Genomic DNA, 23,461 nt, shown 5'->3' on the forward strand with positions numbered 1-23,461 from the left:
TGGTATATAACTATCTCTAGACCTGATTGGAACTGTAGTTGTGGTAAGTAACACACATTCCTGGCAACAAGAAGTCATTGGCTTAGAATATTTCAGGAGGTATTGAAATAAGATAGAACTTAATCCATGGAGTAGGGATTTCTGAGTGCCGGCTGCTATTCGGACATGAATATTGTCAGGTATGGGCATTGCTGCATAATAATTGAACGCATGCTACTTGTATTTTTATGTCAATTTATCTGATTGTACGCCGACATCCATCCACCCTCGATACATCCGTTATCGCTACAGGCGTAGTTTTCCAGTATTTTTTTCTTTCAATAAAGCGATAAAGGATTTTTTCATGTGTTCCCGGACGGTCGACTTATGATGAAGCGAATGACTTGATATTTATGATATATGTCAAGGCTGATTGGTATTGGGTTATCTGTAAGGAGAAATGCATAGTAAATGCGCAATCTAATTCTAGTGGACATAATATTACAGATATGTCTATTTCTGGTGTATGTGTTGTCAATGGCAACGAAAATCAGCTCAGGCGTGTCGAGGAGGAAACTATATTCCGCCTTGGAACTAAAGAACCCCATGGTATTAACAAACAGTTCAACTCATTTGTTGAGCTCACTACCTAAGGCGCGTTATTTGTTCTATTGTGGAATTTTTTTGTGATTCTAACTTATAGTTCATGCGCGTTCTTACGTTCCTATGTTCTACCTGTACGTTATCACACTTGCTTCTATGCTATCGATAAAGAGCCATTGCTCGAAACGTCTAGCTATTTTTAATAGTTATTTAGGACTATATACGATTACCAAATATTATCTTCAATATATCATACTCGCATATGTGTCCATCGGCGAGGGCGCAGAAACTCACGTGGGCTTCATGCTAGAATTTATTTTGTATTTTACAGTTTGCGTATTCACTTATCTATATTATTATTAGTATTAAACTGTATTTAAGATAAAAGTAAATATGTGTAATATAATGTCATATACAAGGAGGCAATTAAAGACGACACAAATTTAAAACCGCATAAACAATTCCAGTAATAGTACTAAAATGTGACACGTACGTATACTGTAAAACTATTTATTTTCAATTTTAATACTTTGAACATTTACACTAGTATGAATTTTTCAGTATTTCATTAAACATTAATTTTATATAACGATAAATCATACTCATGTATGTTATCACAATTTTATTTTAAAATACTCAAAAATAGTAGCCGCTTTAATATTGTTTTTAATTCACAATCAAGAAGCGAACATAATGTAAGAAATCAAAGTCCAAGTGGCAAATATAAATATAATTAGTTGTATGGAAACTCCAATGTTTTTTTGTTTTGTTTAAACGAATATACAGCAAAACAAATATTTGTTTTCAAACAAACTGTAACATTTCCAATGATTGGCTCATATACAATGTACAGCTACTAACTGCAGTGAATTATAATATGTTTCATATCCTGAGCAGGTAGCTGATTTGTTCATCCAAACGGTTAAAAGTAGCTTTATGACGCAACAGATGAGCATCTTCATGTTGGCATTGATTTCTGTGCGATAAACGAGCGCCCTGTTCAAGATAATTGACAAATTACTTTTAGACGAATCAGCCTACCGGCGATTAAAAATAAATAAATAAAAACAAAAACAAAACACGAATTGCACGAAAGTTATCTCTGCTACACGATAGTTGCACGCAACGATGTCAAAACGCACCATAACGCATAGCTATGGCAATACAAACACGGCCAAACACAATGAAAGAGTGTTCGGCATAGTTTTCTCAAATTATATTTTGATTCAGCCAGTTAATTTTGGTGTTCTTTGTACCACTTTTAACAAACTAATGGAGTCGTTTATTGTATTATTGAAAAATAAATTATATTCTTATTTCAACTTTTCAAGATCTTTCAACAAAATAATAACATCTTAATCATATCTTGGATTTTGTTATGTTCATTTTGGCCTACGTATGTTCTGTTGAGAAGTTTAAAAAAAATAATATAACCGTTGGGACATGTGACCTGTGCCTTCTGTATTTATATATCTGATTTCGGGACAATCCTACCCAAAACACTTGACCCAGCTCATATAATATAGTCCAAAATAATATGTTTTGTTTTGCCGGGGTGATTACTAGTATAAAAGTTAGGACTGTACGTCTGTCGTTCGTAACAGCAAATACGGGGAACAAATGCAAAAAAAAAAAAACTATTTGGAAAATTGCGTCTCACCCGGGAGCCGACCGTACAGAGTTGATGTGAATTTTGGACAACTTAGGTAGTCTTCTGCTCAGGTCACGTCCATTCATCACATGACCCCATTGGCTCAGGTCAGGCGACTCCAATATGGCGTTGAAGGTAGGTGCATTCTGGTACTACCCATTTCTAGAACGTTTAATATGTTGGCTATGTATTATAGAAATCTTCCCAGAGCAACTAGTATACACACAACTGTTGTCATTAAACGATTATACCCACTTTTTCGATTGTCTATCGTGTCTTGGGAGTGTGTTTTGTGAATAAATGACATAATGTTTGTGGGCTGTGATGACGATATGTTGTGATGGGAGTGGGGTCATTCCAGTTTTTGTCCACACCCCCCCTACGGATGGTTTAAATCCGAGGGGTCATATTTCTACAAAAAGTATGGATGGTTCAATTCCGAGAGGTGTCATTTTTTGACTATTTTTTTTTCTATATCCACACCCCTACAGATGATTTAATTCCGAGGGGGGTCATATTTTTGATTAATTTTTTTTTTCATATTATCCACACTCCCCACAGATGATGTGAATCCATGCGGTCGTAATTTTTAAGCTTCCAAGGGGTAGGTTTGTAAAAAAAAAAAACTGTCAGCCAAGAGACCTGGGGGAGGGTTTACGCCCTTTTAAAATGCATGCAGTCATACGTGGCTGTACCCCTGCTTGCAAACTGTTTTAATCCAACAAAATTTATTTATTATTCTACTACTGTGTCGATCAAGCCCACACAAACATATCAGTCGCAACTTAGAATAAAGAATAAACTAATGTGTTGGGGCAAATACTAATTCATGTGTATACTTGATACATTCATTTAAAAGAGTCTGACTTACTTGTACATTGCAGTTGTTCTCAAATTTCATTGGCATCCATGAATAGTTCACATTATAAATTAAAATAAACTCAACTCGACATGTGGCTATTACATCGGACATTACAACACTTGTATACATTTTATTTATAATATTTTAAATCTCTGTATTTTACTGGCTGGCATAATTAGAAAGCTTCGCGTTCATTCCCTTTATTCTAACTCTATTTTATTCACACGCGTAAGTCTGGTTTGCGCGCAGGTTATCATTAGAATGCCATGCACAAGTCTGATTTGGGCGTACGCGCAAGTGGCATATATACAAAACTGCGTCTCACCTTTTCCACGCGCAACTACCCTGTAGAGGCACCCTTACTAGTACATACACGGTCGTGTATGGTAGGCTCGCACGGCAATTCACATTTATTGTCAAGACCATGAATGAACACAAAGGACTGGGAAATTACAAGGATCACAAAAATTTCAAATGGAAAATTAAATAAATTTTGCTTAGTCAAAAGCTTGGAAACTAGTCTATAATAGTTGGCAGAAGAACATTTGTTTTATTTGCCTGAGCCTTGGAATGAAAGACGTACATAATATAAAATATGATTTTGTGAATATACATCATGCATGGTCTCAGATATTAATGTTTAGAAAGTTTAATGTTCCGCGTAGACCAAATATAATCACGCAAAGTATAAATTCAAAGTGTTTTAATACATTGGTGAGAGGTCGCATTTTACGTGAACAAGAACATGCACTTAGAAAAAAAAGCCGAAGTCAAAATTTGGTACAACATACGCCGCGACAACTGAGTGATCAGCGACATCATTTTGGGCGCAATTGAATTCAAGTACTTCTTTGCGAAACTTGCTGCGCTGCGATGCTGACATCAAGTGTATGTTGACCGAAGTTTGGCACGTTACCTTAGCAACCCCTTTCGTTCTTGCCTCGTGTGTCGTTCTAGTAAAATTGTTATGATATCCGACGGTACTGTAATTACGCAACTTGTACACAACTCTGTACTGGCTTTTCTAACTACGCAATTTTGTTTACAATATTGTACCGGCTCTGATTAATAGTTCAACATTGTAATTGCTTTCATAATAATTACGCAAACTCAAGTTATTTTTACTATTGTTAGGGTACTGACCCGGGGTATTGGGTCTGTGAGTATCTCAATATTACCGACTTGATAATGTTGCATTCGTAATAATTACGCAAACTTACACATGTGCGCATTTAAATCATTGAAAAAGATAGTAGTCAGGTGTCTACTGAATGTCGGGAAAATATTTTAAATACTTCATCGATGTTCCTATTGTGAATTATTTTATTCGAAATGAAATGAATATGCAATTTAAACCATACAATAACATACCATATCATGCGCAATGTTTAAATTTTACTATAATATAATAAACTCTGGGCAGCGCACTTCGATTACATTATTCATGTACATTTCAACTGATATCCACATGTTTGAATTACATGCGACGATGGGCAATGACCTCCAGAGTTCATGCACTGACATTTAAAGCGGGAGAGTTGTCATCTACGCATGCGTCCATAGTGTGTCTACCCATGCCTACCCTTAGCTGAAGTTGACAATACATAAATACATACATTATGTATTAATTGGTTAACTTGTGTCTTTTGTCACACCAAAATGGTTCAATATTTCAGGGCAAAAGTATTGAGGACTGTTCACAATTATAATTATCAAACTTTTGACATATCATATGAACATTTAGGTTTTAAAGTTGTATTATGTTTTAATTTTTGTTGAAAATTGATCATTTCCTCTTTTCAGAAATATGTTTACAGCATACATTATAAGGCCTGAAACCAGTTGGTTTGAGTTTTCAACAACTTAGGGAGTCTCAATTCAACATTGTAAATAAACTATGAACTTTTGTACTGCTGGCAGGTTCTACTGTTATCACAATACTTTTTCGCTAAGTTTCGCTGTGTTATAACATTTCTTTTCATTAGTTTACGCTTTTAATGTGCAGCCAGACTCCACAGGCCAATGTTGGTAAGTTACTCACTGTTGCATCATGGGATTTAAGTTGTTTTCCTAACTTAAATAACTTGGCCATTTTTCAGGCAAAACCCATAGATGTTGTCCTGGATTTTGTTTTTGGATTTAGTTAAGGGGTCAAACTAACCTATTTACAAAGGGCTTTCAACTAAATATAAAACATAATATATACAACTTTAAATTAATGTTTTTGTGACATTAAATCCAAAGCAGTAAACCTGTGTATTAAAGTTTTACCAATAGTCATTAGACCTTGCTTGCTTTTATGTATAAAGCAAATTGTGAGCAATAAAAAAATGTTATTATATAACACTCTACATGTATATATGCACTCTAGATGTATATTTTTGCATTTACACTGAGCGCCATATTGCCTCATACATATGATTTGTGAATCAGTCTGCAAATTACCTGACCATTCAGTTGAACGTACTTCTACATGATTGCAATTACTAGAGACATATCACAATAAAAAAAAAATCAACACCAATGACAAAAGTCATTCAACTAATTTTCGGACCGATTTGCAAATCAGGTGCACAAAACAATGTGGGACACACACATCCCTCTAGGTGACGTCATCATATTATGACATCACTCTAGTTGTGCAGACCCCCCCTCTCCAAAAAAATCATTGACTCCTTCTAACTGCACTGCTCTTCGCAACATACCATCCCAATTCACCAATTTCTTTTTTATAATTAGAAGACCCAAGTAGGCCACTTGCAAGTCACACTGCTTTTTTTCCGAGGGGTTCTGTTTTTGTGTGTATCCGAGGGGTATAATTTTTTCACATACCCATCCGTACACGTCAAATCAGTAGTTTCCAGGGGGTGTGTTAGTTAACAAAAATCCGACACCTGAATGGTGGATTTGAATCCATAGGGTGTCTTAACCTTAATATCCATCCGTAGGGGGGGTGTGGATAAAAACTGGAATGACCCGTGACGCTGTCGACTAGGCCTGACTCACCGACGAATCTTATCACTTTAAGTAACACTGTCAACAAAATACGGTATTATTGACTTACGTTTGACCTCGATCAGTTTTAACAACTTAACATCTTTAGATGACATTTCATACAATTAGTCATTTAATTAGTTATTCTTGGAGTTCAAAGGTTTACTTTGCTCCAACTTCCTGAATTAAGTAATACACAATTTTACTACTGTTATTATTCAGCGATACTGACAATATTACGCACTTTTGACATCACCGACAGTTTCACGTTTCGATCTGTCTACAGCCTTGCGTGGAAACGTGAGAGTGTTGTTCGTGTTGACGCGTAGTGCTATTCATTGGTGACGCAATTCAGGTGAACCCCCATTGATGTGACGTCAAACGTATTTTATTGCACTTCCGGGTGTGTGTTACCGAATTCGGAACTAACTGTTCCGTGTAGTAAACATGGTCAGACGGATTATCAATTTATTGAGTAAACAGCGATATATACCGAAGCACTGTTTATTGTATATTCGTGAATCACCCCATTCCACACCTTTGTTGGACACACCCTGAAGTGTAAAGCAAAGTACATACTTGAATCTCAGACTAGTAATACAACAGACTCGCAACGCCTATTGTTAAAGGTGTTAATCGGCTTAATTGTATATGCTATGTGTGCCACGCTCTGTAGCATTGGCATAGACACCGTCGAAGTTTACCGAACACTGGATATTCTGCACACTTCGCGCTTCTTCGGAAATTGCGTATTTCTTCGTGAAACGGATCCGGATATTTTTTAAAAAAACGGGAGATGCGTTCTGGACATTTTGACCTTTGCAGCTGGGTAAGAATTTTAAGAATCGACCAAGAATCAGGGGAGTTACAAGTAACTGAATGTGTTAGTGTTTACCTCAAATAGTTTTTGAATATATAATGAGCAACATTGAAACGATATTTCTCGCCGTTGCGGATTTTGCGGAAGGTTTCCAATATTTTTTCGGAGAGAGCATATCGCTGCGTTTTGAACGATCATACTTCTTTGTGTGTTACCCGTTTTGTTTTCGTGTTCCGGGATGCCGAAACATCAGATAGCTAGTGTCATGTACATACTAATTCTCTCAGTGAATCAGCGTGATCCGGTAACGGTAAAAACTGGAGGTGTGTTATTTTTGTCGCGTTCGACTTCATAGTACGCGATTTACGCATTGTTCAGTGACTGTTTCAATTTTCTATTGTGTGTCAGTATTGTTGCTATTTCGAGTTTCACTGATTTTGTTTGACTTCCGTCATAGTTTTGTATAAAAATAGCCCAGTATATTTCTTCTTATTCTTAATTTCAGGAAATGAAAAACACGAGATCGACCAGGGGTTGCAAAGTTCTACAGAAAAATTGTCATTATCTTCGTCTAAATGTTCTCCTAAAATAGCTTCCCACTCGTAATTATCGTCCTCAGATTCGCCAAATTTTTCCGTAAATGCCATTTTCGAAGTTCACTATCAACTACTGTCGTCAATGCCACTTCCTGTCTTTATGTCTCGCGATGCATCGCGATAGTTGATTGTAATATGAATAGATTTCGCGTTATTTTGTGAAATATAATGAAAATGTTGTTGCTCAGCAACGTTTACTCGGTACGATAAGAACTGATAACTTAAACAAACGTGGCACGCATTACTTCAAAAGAAAACGCCGCGTTGCGAGTCTGTTGTATTACTAGTCTGAGCTTGAATCAAATTATAACCTCCTATTCAATTCAGCTGTTGTATCATAAATTTGTGTTTATATATTCTGGTAGTGTTACTTTTGAAATTTGATCAATTCTATTCTAAGACTTTGATTGTTTGTTTTATTAATATTTTGGTATCAAAATCTTGAATAAATTATTTTTCTGAAATAGTATGACATTTTAGAAAAAAATCTATCTTCCATTTTATCTTGTACCATAGTAGTAATGAATACAGTGTTTTATATGTACCTATGCCTCTGGTAACTAACTCTTGTCATGGAGGGGTCTTTATTATTTTACAGGTTTTTTGACTGTTTCAAAAGTGATTTGAATTATAGTGTAAAGAAATGTCATAGCTAACACTCTCTTCTGAAAAGGACATTTCTAAATTGGATGCCAAATTAGGATTTCATGCGATATGGAAAGATCATTGTTTCCATGGAAATTTTTAAAGTTTGTCAAAATTTTGAATGAAAAAGAGATATGGGACACTCATGAAAATAATGATTTTGGTTGTAGTAGCAAATTAGATGTAGTTTTATGGTGGGAACTGTTAACATCTTGATCATCTGGTCCACTAGCTATGGTCTGCATTACCAGAACAAATGTCTTAATCTACTATGATAGCCAAAATGTTACCCACAATGCATTTACGCAGCTACACATGTACGTCCTCCAATTATGTAATTGCTGGAAATCAGCAGCAGTGTTCTGTTGCATAACCAGAGGTTATATATCGTACAAGGCATGTACATGCTGATAACAAATATGAAATTTATCATTTTTGCTAGATTATAAGACCAAGTAAACCAAAATTAATGCATTTATTATATACTGGATCTTTAAAATATGACTTGTATTCACTTTCAACATGCCTCTGTCATTTACTTACATGCAAAAGTATGCACTACCACTAGAACGAATAATACACAAATGTATATATATTCCCTAAGAAATCCTACAAATTTTTCACTGTACTATGTTTTTACTGTACTTATTGAATTGAAATAAGTTTTCTTTTGGTATCATTTTAGGCAAAAGCCTTGTATGACTTTGAAGGTGACACCATTCATGGTGAGCTATCGGTGAAAGAAAATGACATTCTCACGGTGACAAATCAAGATGTAGGGGAAGGATGGTGGGAAGGATACACAGACCGAGGTGAAAGCGGTCTCTTTCCTGCTGCATATGTTGAGGTATATTTCAATATGACATGTTTTTAACAAAGTATTCTTTTTTATTGACATTCCACACTTTCAATTCCCTTGCTCACTGAATGCCTGCAAAAAAATATAGATGCTTTTTCTGTCAATATTTATAAGTTATATTGTCACCTTTGTGATTTGTGATGGTTAGTTGGAAATTAAGAAAATATGCTAATGTATAGTTGTTTGGACAATAACAAGATTACGGTAGCTTATGAATAGAATTTTTTCAACTTACTAGTAGTTGGAGAACATGTTTGTAGGATTTAATTTGTAGATGAATGAAATAGGGAACGGAAAGAATGAATATATAACAATGAGGTTACCTATTAGTTTCATTTTTATGTTTATGTAGTCTAAGTGGAACAGGGTATGTTATCTGTTTCTAATAGTATAACTCATTACATTCTCAATTTCAATGATTTGTGCACGTTGATAATTAATTATATGTAAATGTTGATCTTTATTTGTTCCTTGGCTACTGTCACTGATAGTGATGGGATGCCGTGGAATGTTGCACATTTCAATGACTCGCATATTTGTATAATCTGATTATCGTGGTTTCACATCCATTCTCAGAATCATTTTGAAATGTCTGTTAGCAAGATGGCATGCAACTTTTGCAAAACACTTTGTTTTTTGTTCAATTTAGAATTGACGGAGCCGTTTCATTGACACATTTTGTTATACTACGTTCATTTGAATACATGAACAGGTTTTTTTGAAGTGTTTTAATATTTCTTGAATCACATACATCGTAGATATCGATACTCAAGAAATGACGGAAAGTTATTGAATAGGAACTATAGATTAGCCAATTTAGTTCTATGTTAACATTCTTTATAAAAATAGTGAATCCCACACAGCTTGCTATCAGACAAATGGTGAGCAAATCAAAAGCCAAGAGTTTTGCAAAGTTACAAGCTAACTGACAGTCCGAATAATTCTCAGAAAAGTTGTAAGAGAGGTAGATGTTGTAATCACATGCATATTATATTGCTATGTAAAGTATGGGGCCTATAAATTCAACAGTCAAGGTGACTATTAATGAATGGATCAAATGTTAATTTGACTGTAACCGACTTCTTATTGTGTTATAGTTAATAACGAGTGGACACCCACCGCCATCAGCGCCTCCACCAGCATTTCCAGTACCACTAGCAGATCAGTATGATGGGCAGAACTCACAGACGTACGATGGTGGTACACCCGATAATGATTGGGATGAAGATGACTGGGATGATGACGATAGTAGTACATACTCTGATGGCAGGGGACAAGTAAGTATTGCAGACATTTTAAAAATCATAATTATATATAACCTAGAAATATTTTCTCTTGGGTCAGCAACCTTGAGTGAATTCAGGCAGAGTAATGTATCAATCCTAGTCATGAGGATCTAATCTTTTGATACTCAAAAGTTACTGCTGATGTCATCCCCCAGTTATCATTAGAGGATTTATTTATCAAATTCATATTTCTATACATTCTGAAAGAGTGAAAAAGCAGAGTCTTAAATGTGGAACCAGTATATCATTGCTTGTGCCTAGTATGTTACTTTAGGTTAAATGCAAAGATTTCTTTTTTTCTAAGACTGAACTGAACTGAATAATAATTCTTTGTGCAAAACACTTGAGCTTGCCAGTATTAAAACTGAAAAACTTTAGCAATACATGTTTAATGTTATGTAACTACAATCTATAGTAGATGTTTGTGACAATTTTTGGTTGGTTTGATCTCCACAAATCTTAAGGAATGCTGCCATTGTCAAAGTCACCTGATGACTGGAGAATGATGTGTTTGTATGCATCAAAATCACACTATCATCCGCTGTTACACAGATTGTTAAACATAAAATTTGAAAGAATATTACCAGTACAACCGATGTTACCGAATTGGTAATCAGCTTCAGCTGTGTGTCAATTACAAAATCAAGTTACACCAAATTGTTCAAATTGACGCAGACCAATGATACCGTTTTTTTATCACCTATCAGAGATTCTAATATTCTTGATTGTAATTCAGGTGGAGGTTTATTTGGGTTCTGTCTGTCCATTCATTCATCTGTTTTTATTCAAGATTATCAACACAAAGACCATGTATTATGACTTACATATGTACACCAATTTTCATTACTATTTGATAAAATATGGCTGACTGGTAGCCATTTTGGTATAGAAGTTTGCTAAACGACTTTATTCGAATTTTGTATCAGGATAATGCATATTGGGTTACAAGTGCACATCATATTTGTTTCAAGATTCAACTGAAAATGGCCGACTGGTGGTCATTTTGTTTATATTCATGTTGATTTCTCAATATAATGCCTGATTCAGTTGAAAGTTTGCACACAGATACTATACTCATATTGTATTACCATTGGCTGTGTTATTGCATAATTTGATCAAAATCATCGAAGTCTGCCAATGGTTTTTCATTGATGATCAACATAAACCCAACCTCATGCTCGTACATGCAAGCAATCACCTTACTTATGTTTATTTATAGCATGCAGTTGGATCTCCAACAGATACTGGCACCAATAGTGTTGCAAGAAGGACAGACAGCAAAACAGCCACTATCAAACCAAAAGGATTTAGTCGGTGAGTCATTTCATTCTTTTGGCTGAATCATGTGAGTAATTGTTTTTTGCTGTGGTAAATACGACATCGTCACATGGTTGTACTTTGCACACTGTTTCAAATTGCATAAAATAATGACATTCAATGTTGAACATTGTAACATTTATCTTTACGTGCCCATTGTGATATTTCCTCCCAATTTATCACAAGTATGAGGATGGTACATTGTGTGACATCATGTCATTATCAGCTTTTTTCTCTTGTTTTTTTTCTTCAGTTTTTCAACTTTTGTGAAGACAGGAGGTGAAGCTTACATTCTAGGTAATGCTAAGGCCAATGTACCAGTTGAACAACAAATCAGGATTCATGTAAGTACTTCACTACGAACATCTCATACTTGGCATATCAGGATTCATGTAAGTACTTCACTACGAACATCTCATACTTGGCATATCAGGATTCATGTAAGTACTTCACTACGAACATCTCATACTTGGCATATCAGGATTCATGTAAGTACTTCACTACTAACATCTCATACTTGGCATATCAGGATTCATGTAAGTACTTCACTACTAACATCTCATACTTGGCATATCACTCTTAAAATTTATTTATTTGCATATCTCATCTCATAATAGTATAAAGATTGCAAGAAGTGTTGGAAATCAACCCCTGTCGTGTAGGATCAGTAGTTTTGAAAACCAACATATTTTTTTTGACTGATACGAAAAAAAAATGCCAAGGATCTGCAGTTATATAGCGACAACTGGTGTGTTTAGTATAAAGTGAAAAATTATGAAAACATTGCATATACATGTATTAATAAAATTTAACACTTTTTGCAATTGGTATTTATGACTTGAACAAACCCTAGTATGGTGCAAGCTGGTCAGGTGATTGAGATGACATAGTTAAATAAAATCTGCTGTAAAATATTGCGACTATGTTCCCAGAGGGGTTATTTATTATTTAAAATTAATAATGAACACTAAAATTATAGACCTGAAACAATTTAATTGGTTTAAAAAGTGATTTTGCTTTGGCTTTTTAATTTGTATACATTTACCTTTTCAGCTTTCCAATTAAAAACTATTCATAGTACTATTTATAATTAACATAATGTGTTTGGTTTAATTAATAACCAATTAAGACTATATTGAATCAGTAATAAATTGATACCTCTCAGAAAAGAATGTTTCTTGAGTTTATTATGTACATTATACTTACAGACATTCCTCTTATGCATAGCAAGTTTTAATTTAATTTTGAGTCAGAGTAAATTTACATTCTAGTTAATCTTTAACATAGACAGGAAATAATACCCTGCATTTTTGTAATCCCTGAGTATATTCATAGGGTGTTTTATTGTGGAAATGTGTCTTCCATGATGCGAAAAATAGATGTCTGGCTCACCTCATTCTGGTCTATCTGGCTCACCACATTCTGGTCTGTCTGGCTCACCACATTCAGTTCGGCTTACTAATATTACTCTGCTTTGAAAATTAACCAGACCACACCTGTGGAAGAGATTTGAAGTGATTAAAATAAGTCTGAATTGCACAGATAAAAATAGTCATTTTCTCTAGATTTACATAATTTTGTACTTATTCACTGCCTTGTGCTGGAATATATGCTACATTCAGATGCCATATTGATATGCTATACTTATAATGTCATAGTAAAGTGTCATGGAAAATGTAATTTTTGCCTGACTAAGTATAATTCTAAAAGTTAACTGTTTGTCGTGTAGCTTTTTCCTTTTTTAGCCCCACTGTCGACTTTGTCGAGCTGAGCCTATTATATGAGTGATTGTCCGTGGTCGTCCGTGTCAATGTTTTACTTTTTCGACTTCTTCTTGAAAACTACAAGCCTGAATGCTTTGATACTTGGTGTATATGTACCTTGGGTAGACCTCTCTTAGATTTGTTGATTTCATTCTCTAATTTTGGTGAATATTTTTGTCATTTTTGGTAAAAAGTGTTATTTTCAACTTCTTGTTAAAAACCGCAAGTCCAATTGCTTTGATATTACATATATAGGTACTACATGTGGACCTCTCTCAGATTTGTTCATTTTGTAATGATATCTTCAATTCTCTAATTTTGATGAATATTTTTGTAATTTTTGGTAAAAAGTGATATTTTCGACTTCTTGTTGAAAACCGCAAGTCCAATTGCTTTGATATTACATATATAGGTACTACATGTGGACCTCTCTCAGATTTGTTCATTTTGTAATGATATCTTCAATTCTCTAATTTTGATGAATATTTTTGTAATTTTTGGTAAAAAGTGATATTTTCGACTTCTTGTTGAAAACCGCAAGTCCAATTACTTTGATATATTATACATATAGGTACTACATGTGGACCTCTCTCAGATTTGTTCATTTTCTAATGATATCTTCTGTTCTTTAATTGCCATGTGCATTGCTAACAGCGGAGCTATCTCAGCTGACAGGCTGCTTGTCATTTAATACATGTACTACCATTATAAAACAGTGTTTTTTTTCTATGACTGGGGAACTTGGGTATCACCATCAAAAAGTATGCTTATATTCAGCTAGCACTGTATAATGTAACTAAAACAAATTTGTGTTAGGAACCATGGTAACATGAGCCAGTATTGCCTGCATATTGCTCTTAGCAAAAACATAGTAAAATATCAGTGACTTCTAGTAGTGTGTATTAGATGACATTATTTTATTTACTTGGCCGGGGTCAATAAAGCATTTAGTTTATTGAGGAACAACAAAGCTACTTTGATATTTAGTGTCATTCAATGTTGTAAGTGGTCGTGTGTAATTTCCAAATTTTACTAAAGATTTCACAGAAAATATTAACTTTAAATTTATTAATTTTTTTTGTATTCGCTGTGTCTTACTCAGTTTGAAAATTAGTGGTTGCACTTGCATTGAGAAGTCCATTTCTGGGGAAAAGCAAAGTACAAAAAAATTGAGGAATTTAAAAAAAAAGTTTGGCAGAAAAAAATTAATAAATGGCAGTTTTCCATGTCTAAATGGAGGAGGTATATCAATAGATTTAAAATAAATTAATGTTTTTTGCATACAGTTTCTCATTAATTAGAGATTTAGTATTTCTTAATGGCATTCATCATTGTATTAACTCAGGTGTCTCTCATTAAACCTATACCAGTACTGGTTAAAAAAAAAAAAATTTAGCTGGAATTAATTTTCACTGAAAAGATTTGTTGGGTGTTTTGTATGGAGTTTATTTTCACTGATTGTTGATGTGTGGAATGTAAAATATAGGGAAAAAAAGTATATTTGCTGGATTTTATTTTCACTGAATAAACCCTTCAACGAAAACAGCGTAAATCAATCGCAAGCAAAAATAAAATATTCTGTTGGGTTTATTTGTGTGCTTAATGCTTTAAATGAACACATTAAGTCTTTATAAACTTTTTAAATAATTGACTATTGTACTCACCTTTATTGTTGCTTCTGTTGGTTACCTTTACTGCAGGCTTCACAGTATATGAAGAATGTGTCTGCGTAATCTAATAGTACTGTACAGGGCTTAATTATTAGCTGCTTACTTCGTTGATAGCTAAACTTTCTAAATTAAAACCTAGTGAATATGCAAAATATAACCATAGTATATATTCTTTTCTTCACAAACCAGTAAATTTTAAACCCAGTGAATATTTCTGTACCATCAAAACTGGTAAAATAAATCTAGTGATTGTTTCACTATCTAAAGTATATTCAAACTATGTTCTAGATGTAAATGAATTTGTATGTTTGGTATTATTAATATAAATTTGCATTCAAACTGTTGATAACTATAATTGTACTAAACAGAATGTCCCTCTAAGGATATATTTACAAACTTCCAAATTCAGGACTTGAGTCACCTGTATATACATATGAATGAAACCACCCACCGCTATCCACACCACATGTTTTTTATCATTCTGACAATTGGTGCACCAATTACATTATTTATTCATTCACATGTATTATATTTGCTAGACAATATTGCCTTCCACTCGTGACTAATACATGAACTTTTCTGAAATCATTAGGTACATGCTCATTAGTTTTACCTGAATTAAAATTATGTTTAGCGCCCTGTTTGTATTATTCCAGAAACAGAATCAATAACAGTCTGAGCATTTTCAATCTATGCATGTATATGTAGATTTCTTTTATTTATAACTGGGATTAAGTTTTTTTATTAATCAGCCCATCTGTCTGTCTCTAAGATTTCCCAGACATACAATAGAGTGATTGATTTTATAATCTTAACACAAGTAAGCATAATGGGTTGATTTTATAACAGTGATGGTTAGATATTTGGCTGCCATATTGTTTTTGAAAATATTTTTTCCTGTGTTACTAAGATGTCACATGCATTAACCGATTTGATTCAGTCAATAACTGCATTTATCAGTCTTCACTTTGTAAGAAACTATGTCTTAATTGACAATGCAATATACATCTTTGAATCCATAATGCTTTTTTTGAAATATCTTCATCATTGTTCTCTTCGTTTCTAGGAAACTGAATCAGGTCCGATGTGGGAAGTCAACCCAGAGCCATTCACATGTACGATAGCTAATCCGAAAAAAGAAAGTAAATACAAAGGAGTTAAAAGTTATATTTGTTATCAAGTTACGCCATCAGTAAGTAGTCGTCTCATGTTAATATCTCTTGATATCTCCCATTACAAAATGCCCTGAAGCTTGTGAGGGTATGGAAGATATTTTTAGTCACGATGAGGATTTATCCTGTTGCCATAAAATACAGCATGGATACACTGCATCATAAGTATTAAAAATAAATATGCAGTACAGTAATATGTAGTAATAATTAAATCTATTCTTTCAGTAACAACATTTTGTGTTGAATGTTTTGAATATAATTGTGTGCTGTGCAGAGCTTAGGTACAGTGTCTCATTAGTGCATTGTCATTATAAAATATTGCTGTTCAAATTTGGTTCAAAATGTTCATAACAATTTGAAACTCAAAAAATGTATAAACAATGTTAAATTTATGTTGCGTTTAGTTTATTTAAATTTAAAATAGTAATTAGCAAACAAACATTTAAAATTCATTTGCAAGAAACTTTCAAAAAGTTGAATATGGCAGTATAATGATATTACGTGCCTTAATATTTCTTGCCTAGAATCTATGTATATACATATACCACTCCACTACCGTAACTACTATGCACGATGCTAGTAATCATTACTTGCACTCAGCTAATGACCTGAAATTTGATTGGTTGATTAAAAATGAACATGAAGTATTTTATTTCTCAAGATTTTCCATAGTATTCGATGTTTGCAAAATTTAAATATGAGATAATGAGATATTATTAGCATCATACCTAGGCATTTATAGTGGAGTATGCATAGTGAGAAAACACTGTGTAGATTATAGGCAATGTTCATTTCCTCACAAGAAAATTTCCTTCAAATGTATTCAAAATGCTAGTAATAAATAATTTGATTAACATGTTAATTTCACTTTTAATTAGAAAAATTCTATCAAGAAAACTGAAAATAATAAAAAAAATATACACACTTTTTTTTTGTTTACGTAGAATACGAATATACAAGTTAGTAGAAGGTATAAACACTTTGATTGGTTGTACAATAGATTAGTAGAAAAATTTGCTTTTGTTGCCGTGCCTCCATTGCCAGACAAGCAAATCACAGGTGAGTAACTGAGTAAACAGTGATTTTAAGAATTTAGTCAGACACACTTAAAAAAAAAAAAGTCTAAGAATTAAATAATTTGCATTTATAATTTTATTTATACTCTGTACTAATATATACTCACTCGTTAGAAAATGATTCACTGTTCGGATAATTGATTGTCTGGGTACCTTGTCGCTGAACGCATAGATGAATTATTAGTACTGACAGCTAGAACAGAAAGATTTATTAATTCGACTGTTTATAATTTCTGACGCCAGGCATGTTGGTCCAATGCATAATAATTTTAATATACATGCATGCATTCCTGTCAATTTGGCTCTTCTAGGTCGTTATGAAGATGATTTCATTCAAGGGAGAATGAATCAGTTACAGGCTTGGTTAGACCGGATGACTAAGCACCCTATTATACCCAGAGCAGCTGTATTTACCCATTTCTTAACTTGCACAGATGACAAGGTAATAATTTTGCTATATTTCTGAAGATGATTCCAAGATTACAAAATTTGTGAATTGGTCATTGATGATACAAGAACTTTTCACAAGTGAATATCTGAATATTATGTAGTATTGAAAAATATAATTGTTCACAGGGACTTTTGTGAATTTTGTTTTTCTTGAATGCTCTTAAAATTACATTTCTACTTTGTATTACTGTAAAGGAGTTAATGAATTCATATAAGTGTGTTCAATCTGCAAAAAATATAATCGTGGATTTGCGGGAATAATGACGTGCATAATCCTTAAACTTTATTTGACAGATGTGGAAAGCCGGAAAGCGGAGAGCTGAGAAAGATGACCTTGTTGGATCCACCATCTTCTTGGCCATTCAGCCACCACCACATCCTTTAGATGCAGCCACTGTGTAAGTGCTTTCTATTATCATAACAAGATTTACTTGATTGGATGACTTAATATAGAGTCTATGAATGAACTTGTCATGTTTAAAGACTTAGTTGTTGGTCCCGTATGGCTGTCAATGTAGCTTGAATAATCAGTGTTTGTGAATCTTTTTTTATGCAGTGAATCTCAACATGAGCACTTCAGTAAATTTACTAAAAGTATGGATGATAGTGTGAGTAAACTACTACAAGTTTCACACGATCGAGAGAAGAAACACCAGGGGCGTAAGTTAATTTTAATTTTATCAGTTATTAAGAAGGAATGTAGATATTAATTTTAAAGCAGTAAAAAAAAACACATGGCCAGGCAAATTTAGTATTTGCTTTGTTATATTTTGAGTGTACATGTACCAATTTGAGACAGATTACATCATACAAATACAAATCTAAGAATATTAATTCTGTTATTCAATAGAATAATTTAAAAACAAAAACACTATGCTACAGGTATAAGCATTAGAAAAAGTCACAATTTGAAATGTCAGAGAGTTGACAGGATGTTTTCTTTGTGACTTTTCCCAATTACAATTATAAGTATATAGTACAACAAAAGTCTATGATACAGAACAAATCTGTGTGAATAGTAGAACTAGAACTAGTCTGTTGTGAACAGATTTTATACATCATTTTTTTAAAAATTGTATTAACACTTTCAACATTACAAATTTTTCCAAAACTTTTTTAGGGAAACATTTTTCAAGTTTAAATGTATTTTTGTTTTTTTGTTTCTTGATTTTTGAAATCAACATGATTTCATGATACCTACATTTAATTTATTTCTATTTCTTTTAACATTTTTATGTGCAATAGAAGCACATATAAACTTTCATTTATGTAAATGTATGCACAAATGTTGAAGCCAAGACAGTATTTTGATTGCAAATCCTAAATGCTCATTCTGATATTTGTTGTTTTTTTTATCCTAGCTTTCAGAAAAGAGTTTAATAAGCTTGGTAATGCATTTAATGCATTAGCAAATTCCTTCGAACTTGATAACTTCCCAGGTTAGTCTTGGTATTATTCTCTGTTAGTATCTGTGAATGAATGAATGAAAGAATGAAAGACTGGTTGGATGGATGAATGAATGAATGAATGAACAAAAAAATCAAACATTGTAGAAATCATTTTTTCAATATTTTTTTTACTCATATGATATCATCCTTCGGATATTAATTTTGCTGCAATGAATTAAAGCGGGAGGGTCGTCACCTGTGCACGTGAGGGAATTGAGTCCCAAGCGCCGATAACAACACACACTAAAAATGCAAAGGCTCATTGGTAGATGCTTGTTTGTAAACAATGACACGCTATGGCTATCTGACGCATGCGCAGGTGACGACTCCCCCGCTTTAAATAACACCTAAGCTTTTCCCAGTAATAATATAGAAGACTTTTACTGTCTGTGAATGTGAGAGTGAATCTGTGATGCTTAAAGGCATCCTGGGAAAATTGCACAACAAGCTCTGGTAGTGCTGTGCATTTTCTGGACTGGTAGTGCACTTTAGTTCTCACTAAAAATTCTAAATATGATTCTATTCTAAAGATATCATGTACAACAATGTACATTAAATGTTATTAATGTGGTTTTACTGATAATAACAAATAATAAGTACAGCATAGGTGTGTTGCATCTACAATAACCAGGTGTAAAAACACCTTGATAAAAGTCCCACTACTCTGTTATCTTCACTGCTGGCGACTGATTTGTCACTCACTACATGCCAACAATACAAACACTAAACATGTAGAGTTCAGAGACAAATTGAATGGGCCATTTCCACACAGTGAAATGTTGTTCAAGATGGCCACCATCACAAACATGCTGCTTGATTGTCTTAACTGTTGTTGTATGGGATTATAGTTGGAGATTATATTTCACAAGTATTGTCTGAGAGCAATGTAGTACATACATGTAAAGGCCTGTGTGCTATTCTGCAAGGAGGTCTATATATCTCCCTGAAATTTAAGCAAATGATCACCATCAATTTGTCACAAACACCTGTATTTAATTGGTAAAATTGGGTAAAATCTAATATTTATCCATTACTTGTGAAACCCTTTTGTAATAATAACTAGCGATGTCAATGTCATTAATGTTTATATTTTTCTAGAATCAAATGCCCTAACAGCAGCGATTCACCACACTGGTAAGACTCATGAAGATATAGGTACGCTGTATGCAGCACAACCCCAATATGATCTAATTCCAATGATGACAACGTTGCATGAATATGATGGATTGTTGTCAACCTTTCCTGATATGTTACATGTTCACAAGGTAGGAGTTTCATTTTAATATGCTAGTCTTGTTTTGTAGTTCAGTTTAATAATTTGGTTTTGTCAGTCAGTCTGATATTAGTGTCATTTATCATGCATTACCTTGTCCATGCATTGACTGATTTCTGTCAAACTCAATACGAACACATTACCTGATATGTCATACATATACACAACAATTTACTTTAAGAACAGAGTCGGAGTGACATTTAATTTTTGCTCTCACAAATGCCTTTAATGTTAGTTGTTTTGTCTGGAAATAGATTATAAATAATTCATCAGTTTGCTTTTGAACATGTCAACATAATTGGTGTTCTCACTGGACGAAATAAGCCGTTGTCACAATGCCTTTTATTTGAGAACGTTGTTAAAATGTGTGTGTGAACAGAATACGCTGTTGTGGCGTCGGCGTTTTTGACACCGTCGTAAAAGTGGTGGACCATATCCTAAACGTCGTTGTCACACCAGCTCTTGCACAATGCAATGTGGCGTGTGAACACAATACAATGACCAATCTCTGTTATCCCATGTTCGTAACATTATTTCTTCCCACCAGTTATTTCTGTGTTGTCGAGTCCAAATCGCCCGAGTTGCTGGGTCTATTGCTGCCTTTTTCATACACGCTAATAGCGAGAATATGAACCGATCATTTCTCGGTCTTGTTCGACCTATCAAAGTAGCGATTTCTTGCTCTTCGAAATCTCGATAAATCGTTTGTCGTTGTCTTCTTCTCGAGTGTAAAAATACCTGGAAAAACAGGAACAAAGCAAATGCATTTCCGGGGGGGGGGGCATTTTGTTGACTGACCTTTCCATTAGTTTATTGACCTTTCTGTGATATGATTCGTTGAGAATGTGAGCAGACAATTCAGCAGATTATCTAATATTTGCACAACAAAAAAACAGTGTTAACGCTGGCGTTTGTTAGACGTGTGAGAACATAACTTCTAGTCGTAAAAACTTTATGAATTGCATGCTGATTACATAATTTACATAATTGAGTGAAAGTTTGTTGTTGCTTTTCAGGGTTCTCTATCAAAGGTAAAGGAATGCCAAAAATTACAAGAAGAAAACAAAATGGATGGTAGTGATGTTGCTAGTGTGAGTCAGAGGGCAGACATTGTATCGTACGCTTTGATGGGTAAGATGAAAATTTGGTTCTTCCATAAAATTGTAAATAATACTTTTGGCTGAAAATGCATTTCTGTATAACACAGAATGTGATAGGTAACACTATACTTATCTACTACCATGTTTCAGTATTGTATTCATACTATGAAAGGAGTCTTCCCTTGTCATGGAAATATTTGGAATATGTGTCTGGGAAATGTTCTTTCAGGGGCTAACAAAATCTCTGTGTAAGATGTAGTAATTAATTTGTATTTCTCTTTCAGCCGAGATAAATCACTTCCAAGGAGAAAGAGTGCGAGACTTTAAGGCAACAATGCAGAAATATTTACGAGAGCAGATCACATTCTACAAGAAAATCACCGAAAATCTAGAACGTACTTTAGCAATGTATGACGAGTTCTGAAAAATTTGTTTCTTTTAAATTCAAACAACCAATGATGAATGAACACGTACCATTGCTAGGCAACTAGATCAGCCAATCATGTTTCCATCAAAGTTCAATGTGTGTCAAGTTACCGAATAGCGTCATAGCGGGTCATCTCAAGCAACATGCAGAATACGTCGTGCATAATTATTTGGGCAATTCACAACATGATACTGTATGTGGTATTACAAGCCAGTGGTATCGAATAAGCCAGGCTTCAAAAAATATTTTAAAATCTCAAAAACAAAACAAAAACATGGTGACCAGTGAAGTGGAGTGAGAAAGTGTATTTGTGGAAACATGAATGATGGAAATCTGTCAAATGCAAATCATGGATAAATATAAAATTGTCAGAAAAAGGGAAAAGTTTACACATAATATTCAGCTTATAAAATGCTGTCAAGCAGAAATAAGCTGAATGAAATTTGAATTTGTACAAAGCAAGTAAAATACTATAATTATATTTCTGCCAATATTCTTACGATGTCAAGCATTAGGTTATGACCCTGAAACTGATTTTGTTGTTGTCTTAGTTTGACTTTTACATTAGCATTCCAGATAACAACTTTTTCACAATATCAGGTGTGAAGAGTTTTCTAATTTCTTATGCAAAACACTATGGTGTCATTGAATGGATGCAGGCTTTAATTTCATAACATTATACACTCTATCTCTTGTACATGTGTGTAAAGCTTTGAAAAAATGGAACGCAGAACTAAAAACTGGTAATATTTATTTGCTGCTTTTACTCAGTTATCACTCTCCAAGAATGAGGAGGATAATATGCCATTATAATATTGATTTGTTACACAGTATTTTTGTCATTTTTGGTAAAAAATTTCAGACTTATTAAAAGAAAAATACTACCGATAAATAAGTCATAAATTTAAAAAAAAATTTCCCAGTATAAATATATATTTTATTTTTGTGGAAAAAATTAGCAGATTTGCCGAGAGGTAATCACCGAGCAGTAGCAAGATGATTATCTGCCCCAAATATGTTATTTTTTTTTTACCATACTTGTCCTTTTAAATGCATAATTACTAAATAAACAATTACAAAATGGTAACTGTAAATGTTATTATTTTATTAACAGAAAATATTTTGGGATATTTAGGTTTGATTATTTTGTTCCCTCACTTTCAGTCACACTAATTCATCTTCACAAGTTATCATCAGTTAAGACTATGTGACTGTCAATGTCTAAAAATTGTACTGTGAAATTTTATAACGATTCTGTACTTTGTCTTAATTCCCAGCATGCGTCTGTGAACAGTGATGATGACATTTTGTATAGTTATGTATTCAGCATCCTTTCTCTGGAAATTACCCCCTCTTCTTTATACATCTATTCTGGTTCTGTGGATCTGCAAGTTATTAAACCGCAAATGTTTTTTTTTTTTGCAGCAAAAACAGTACTTATTCTTTGTTTTAAATCTTGCATTTAGTGGA

General features: G+C 33.6%; 1 protein-coding gene across 2 annotated transcripts; it reads left to right on the plus strand.

Annotated features, from left to right (window-relative positions):
* The first annotated feature begins 2,312 nt into the window (after positions 1-2,312).
* Positions 2,313-22,264, plus strand: LOC100376668 (sorting nexin-33-like). Of its 2 annotated transcripts, none has more exons than XM_002734386.4 (14): positions 2,313-2,368; positions 8,836-8,997; positions 10,107-10,286; positions 11,515-11,609; positions 11,866-11,956; positions 16,112-16,237; positions 17,162-17,276; positions 17,605-17,735; positions 18,038-18,141; positions 18,300-18,403; positions 19,105-19,182; positions 20,290-20,456; positions 21,481-21,595; positions 21,849-22,264. In XM_002734386.4, the coding sequence occupies exons 1-14, from the start codon at positions 2,357-2,359 to the stop codon at positions 21,986-21,988; spliced, it is 1,620 nt and encodes a 539-aa protein (XP_002734432.1). In that variant the 5' UTR covers positions 2,313-2,356; the 3' UTR covers positions 21,989-22,264. The 2 variants fall into 2 exon arrangements, with proteins under 2 accessions (XP_002734432.1, XP_085357292.1); XM_085501166.1 differs by lacking the exon at positions 2,313-2,368 and adding an exon at positions 6,806-6,918.
* Positions 22,265-23,461: the final 1,197 nt, after the last annotated feature.

This window comes from Saccoglossus kowalevskii, chromosome 7 (genome assembly GCF_978046115.1).
Source record: "Saccoglossus kowalevskii chromosome 7, keSacKowa6.1, whole genome shotgun sequence".
Lineage (NCBI taxonomy): Eukaryota > Metazoa > Hemichordata > Enteropneusta > Harrimaniidae > Saccoglossus > Saccoglossus kowalevskii.

Bases quoted from the DNA above. Each gene is read 5' to 3' on its own strand.
- LOC100376668 (XM_085501166.1), top strand. From the start codon at position 6,886: ATGCGTTCTGGACATTTTGACCTTTGCAGCTGG. The intron at 8,998-10,106 runs GTATATTTCAAT...ATTGTGTTATAG, and splicing joins TTCCTGCTGCATATGTTGAG to TTAATAACGAGTGGACACCC. The intron at 11,610-11,865 runs GTGAGTCATTTC...TTTTTTCTTCAG, and splicing joins AAACCAAAAGGATTTAGTCG to TTTTTCAACTTTTGTGAAGA.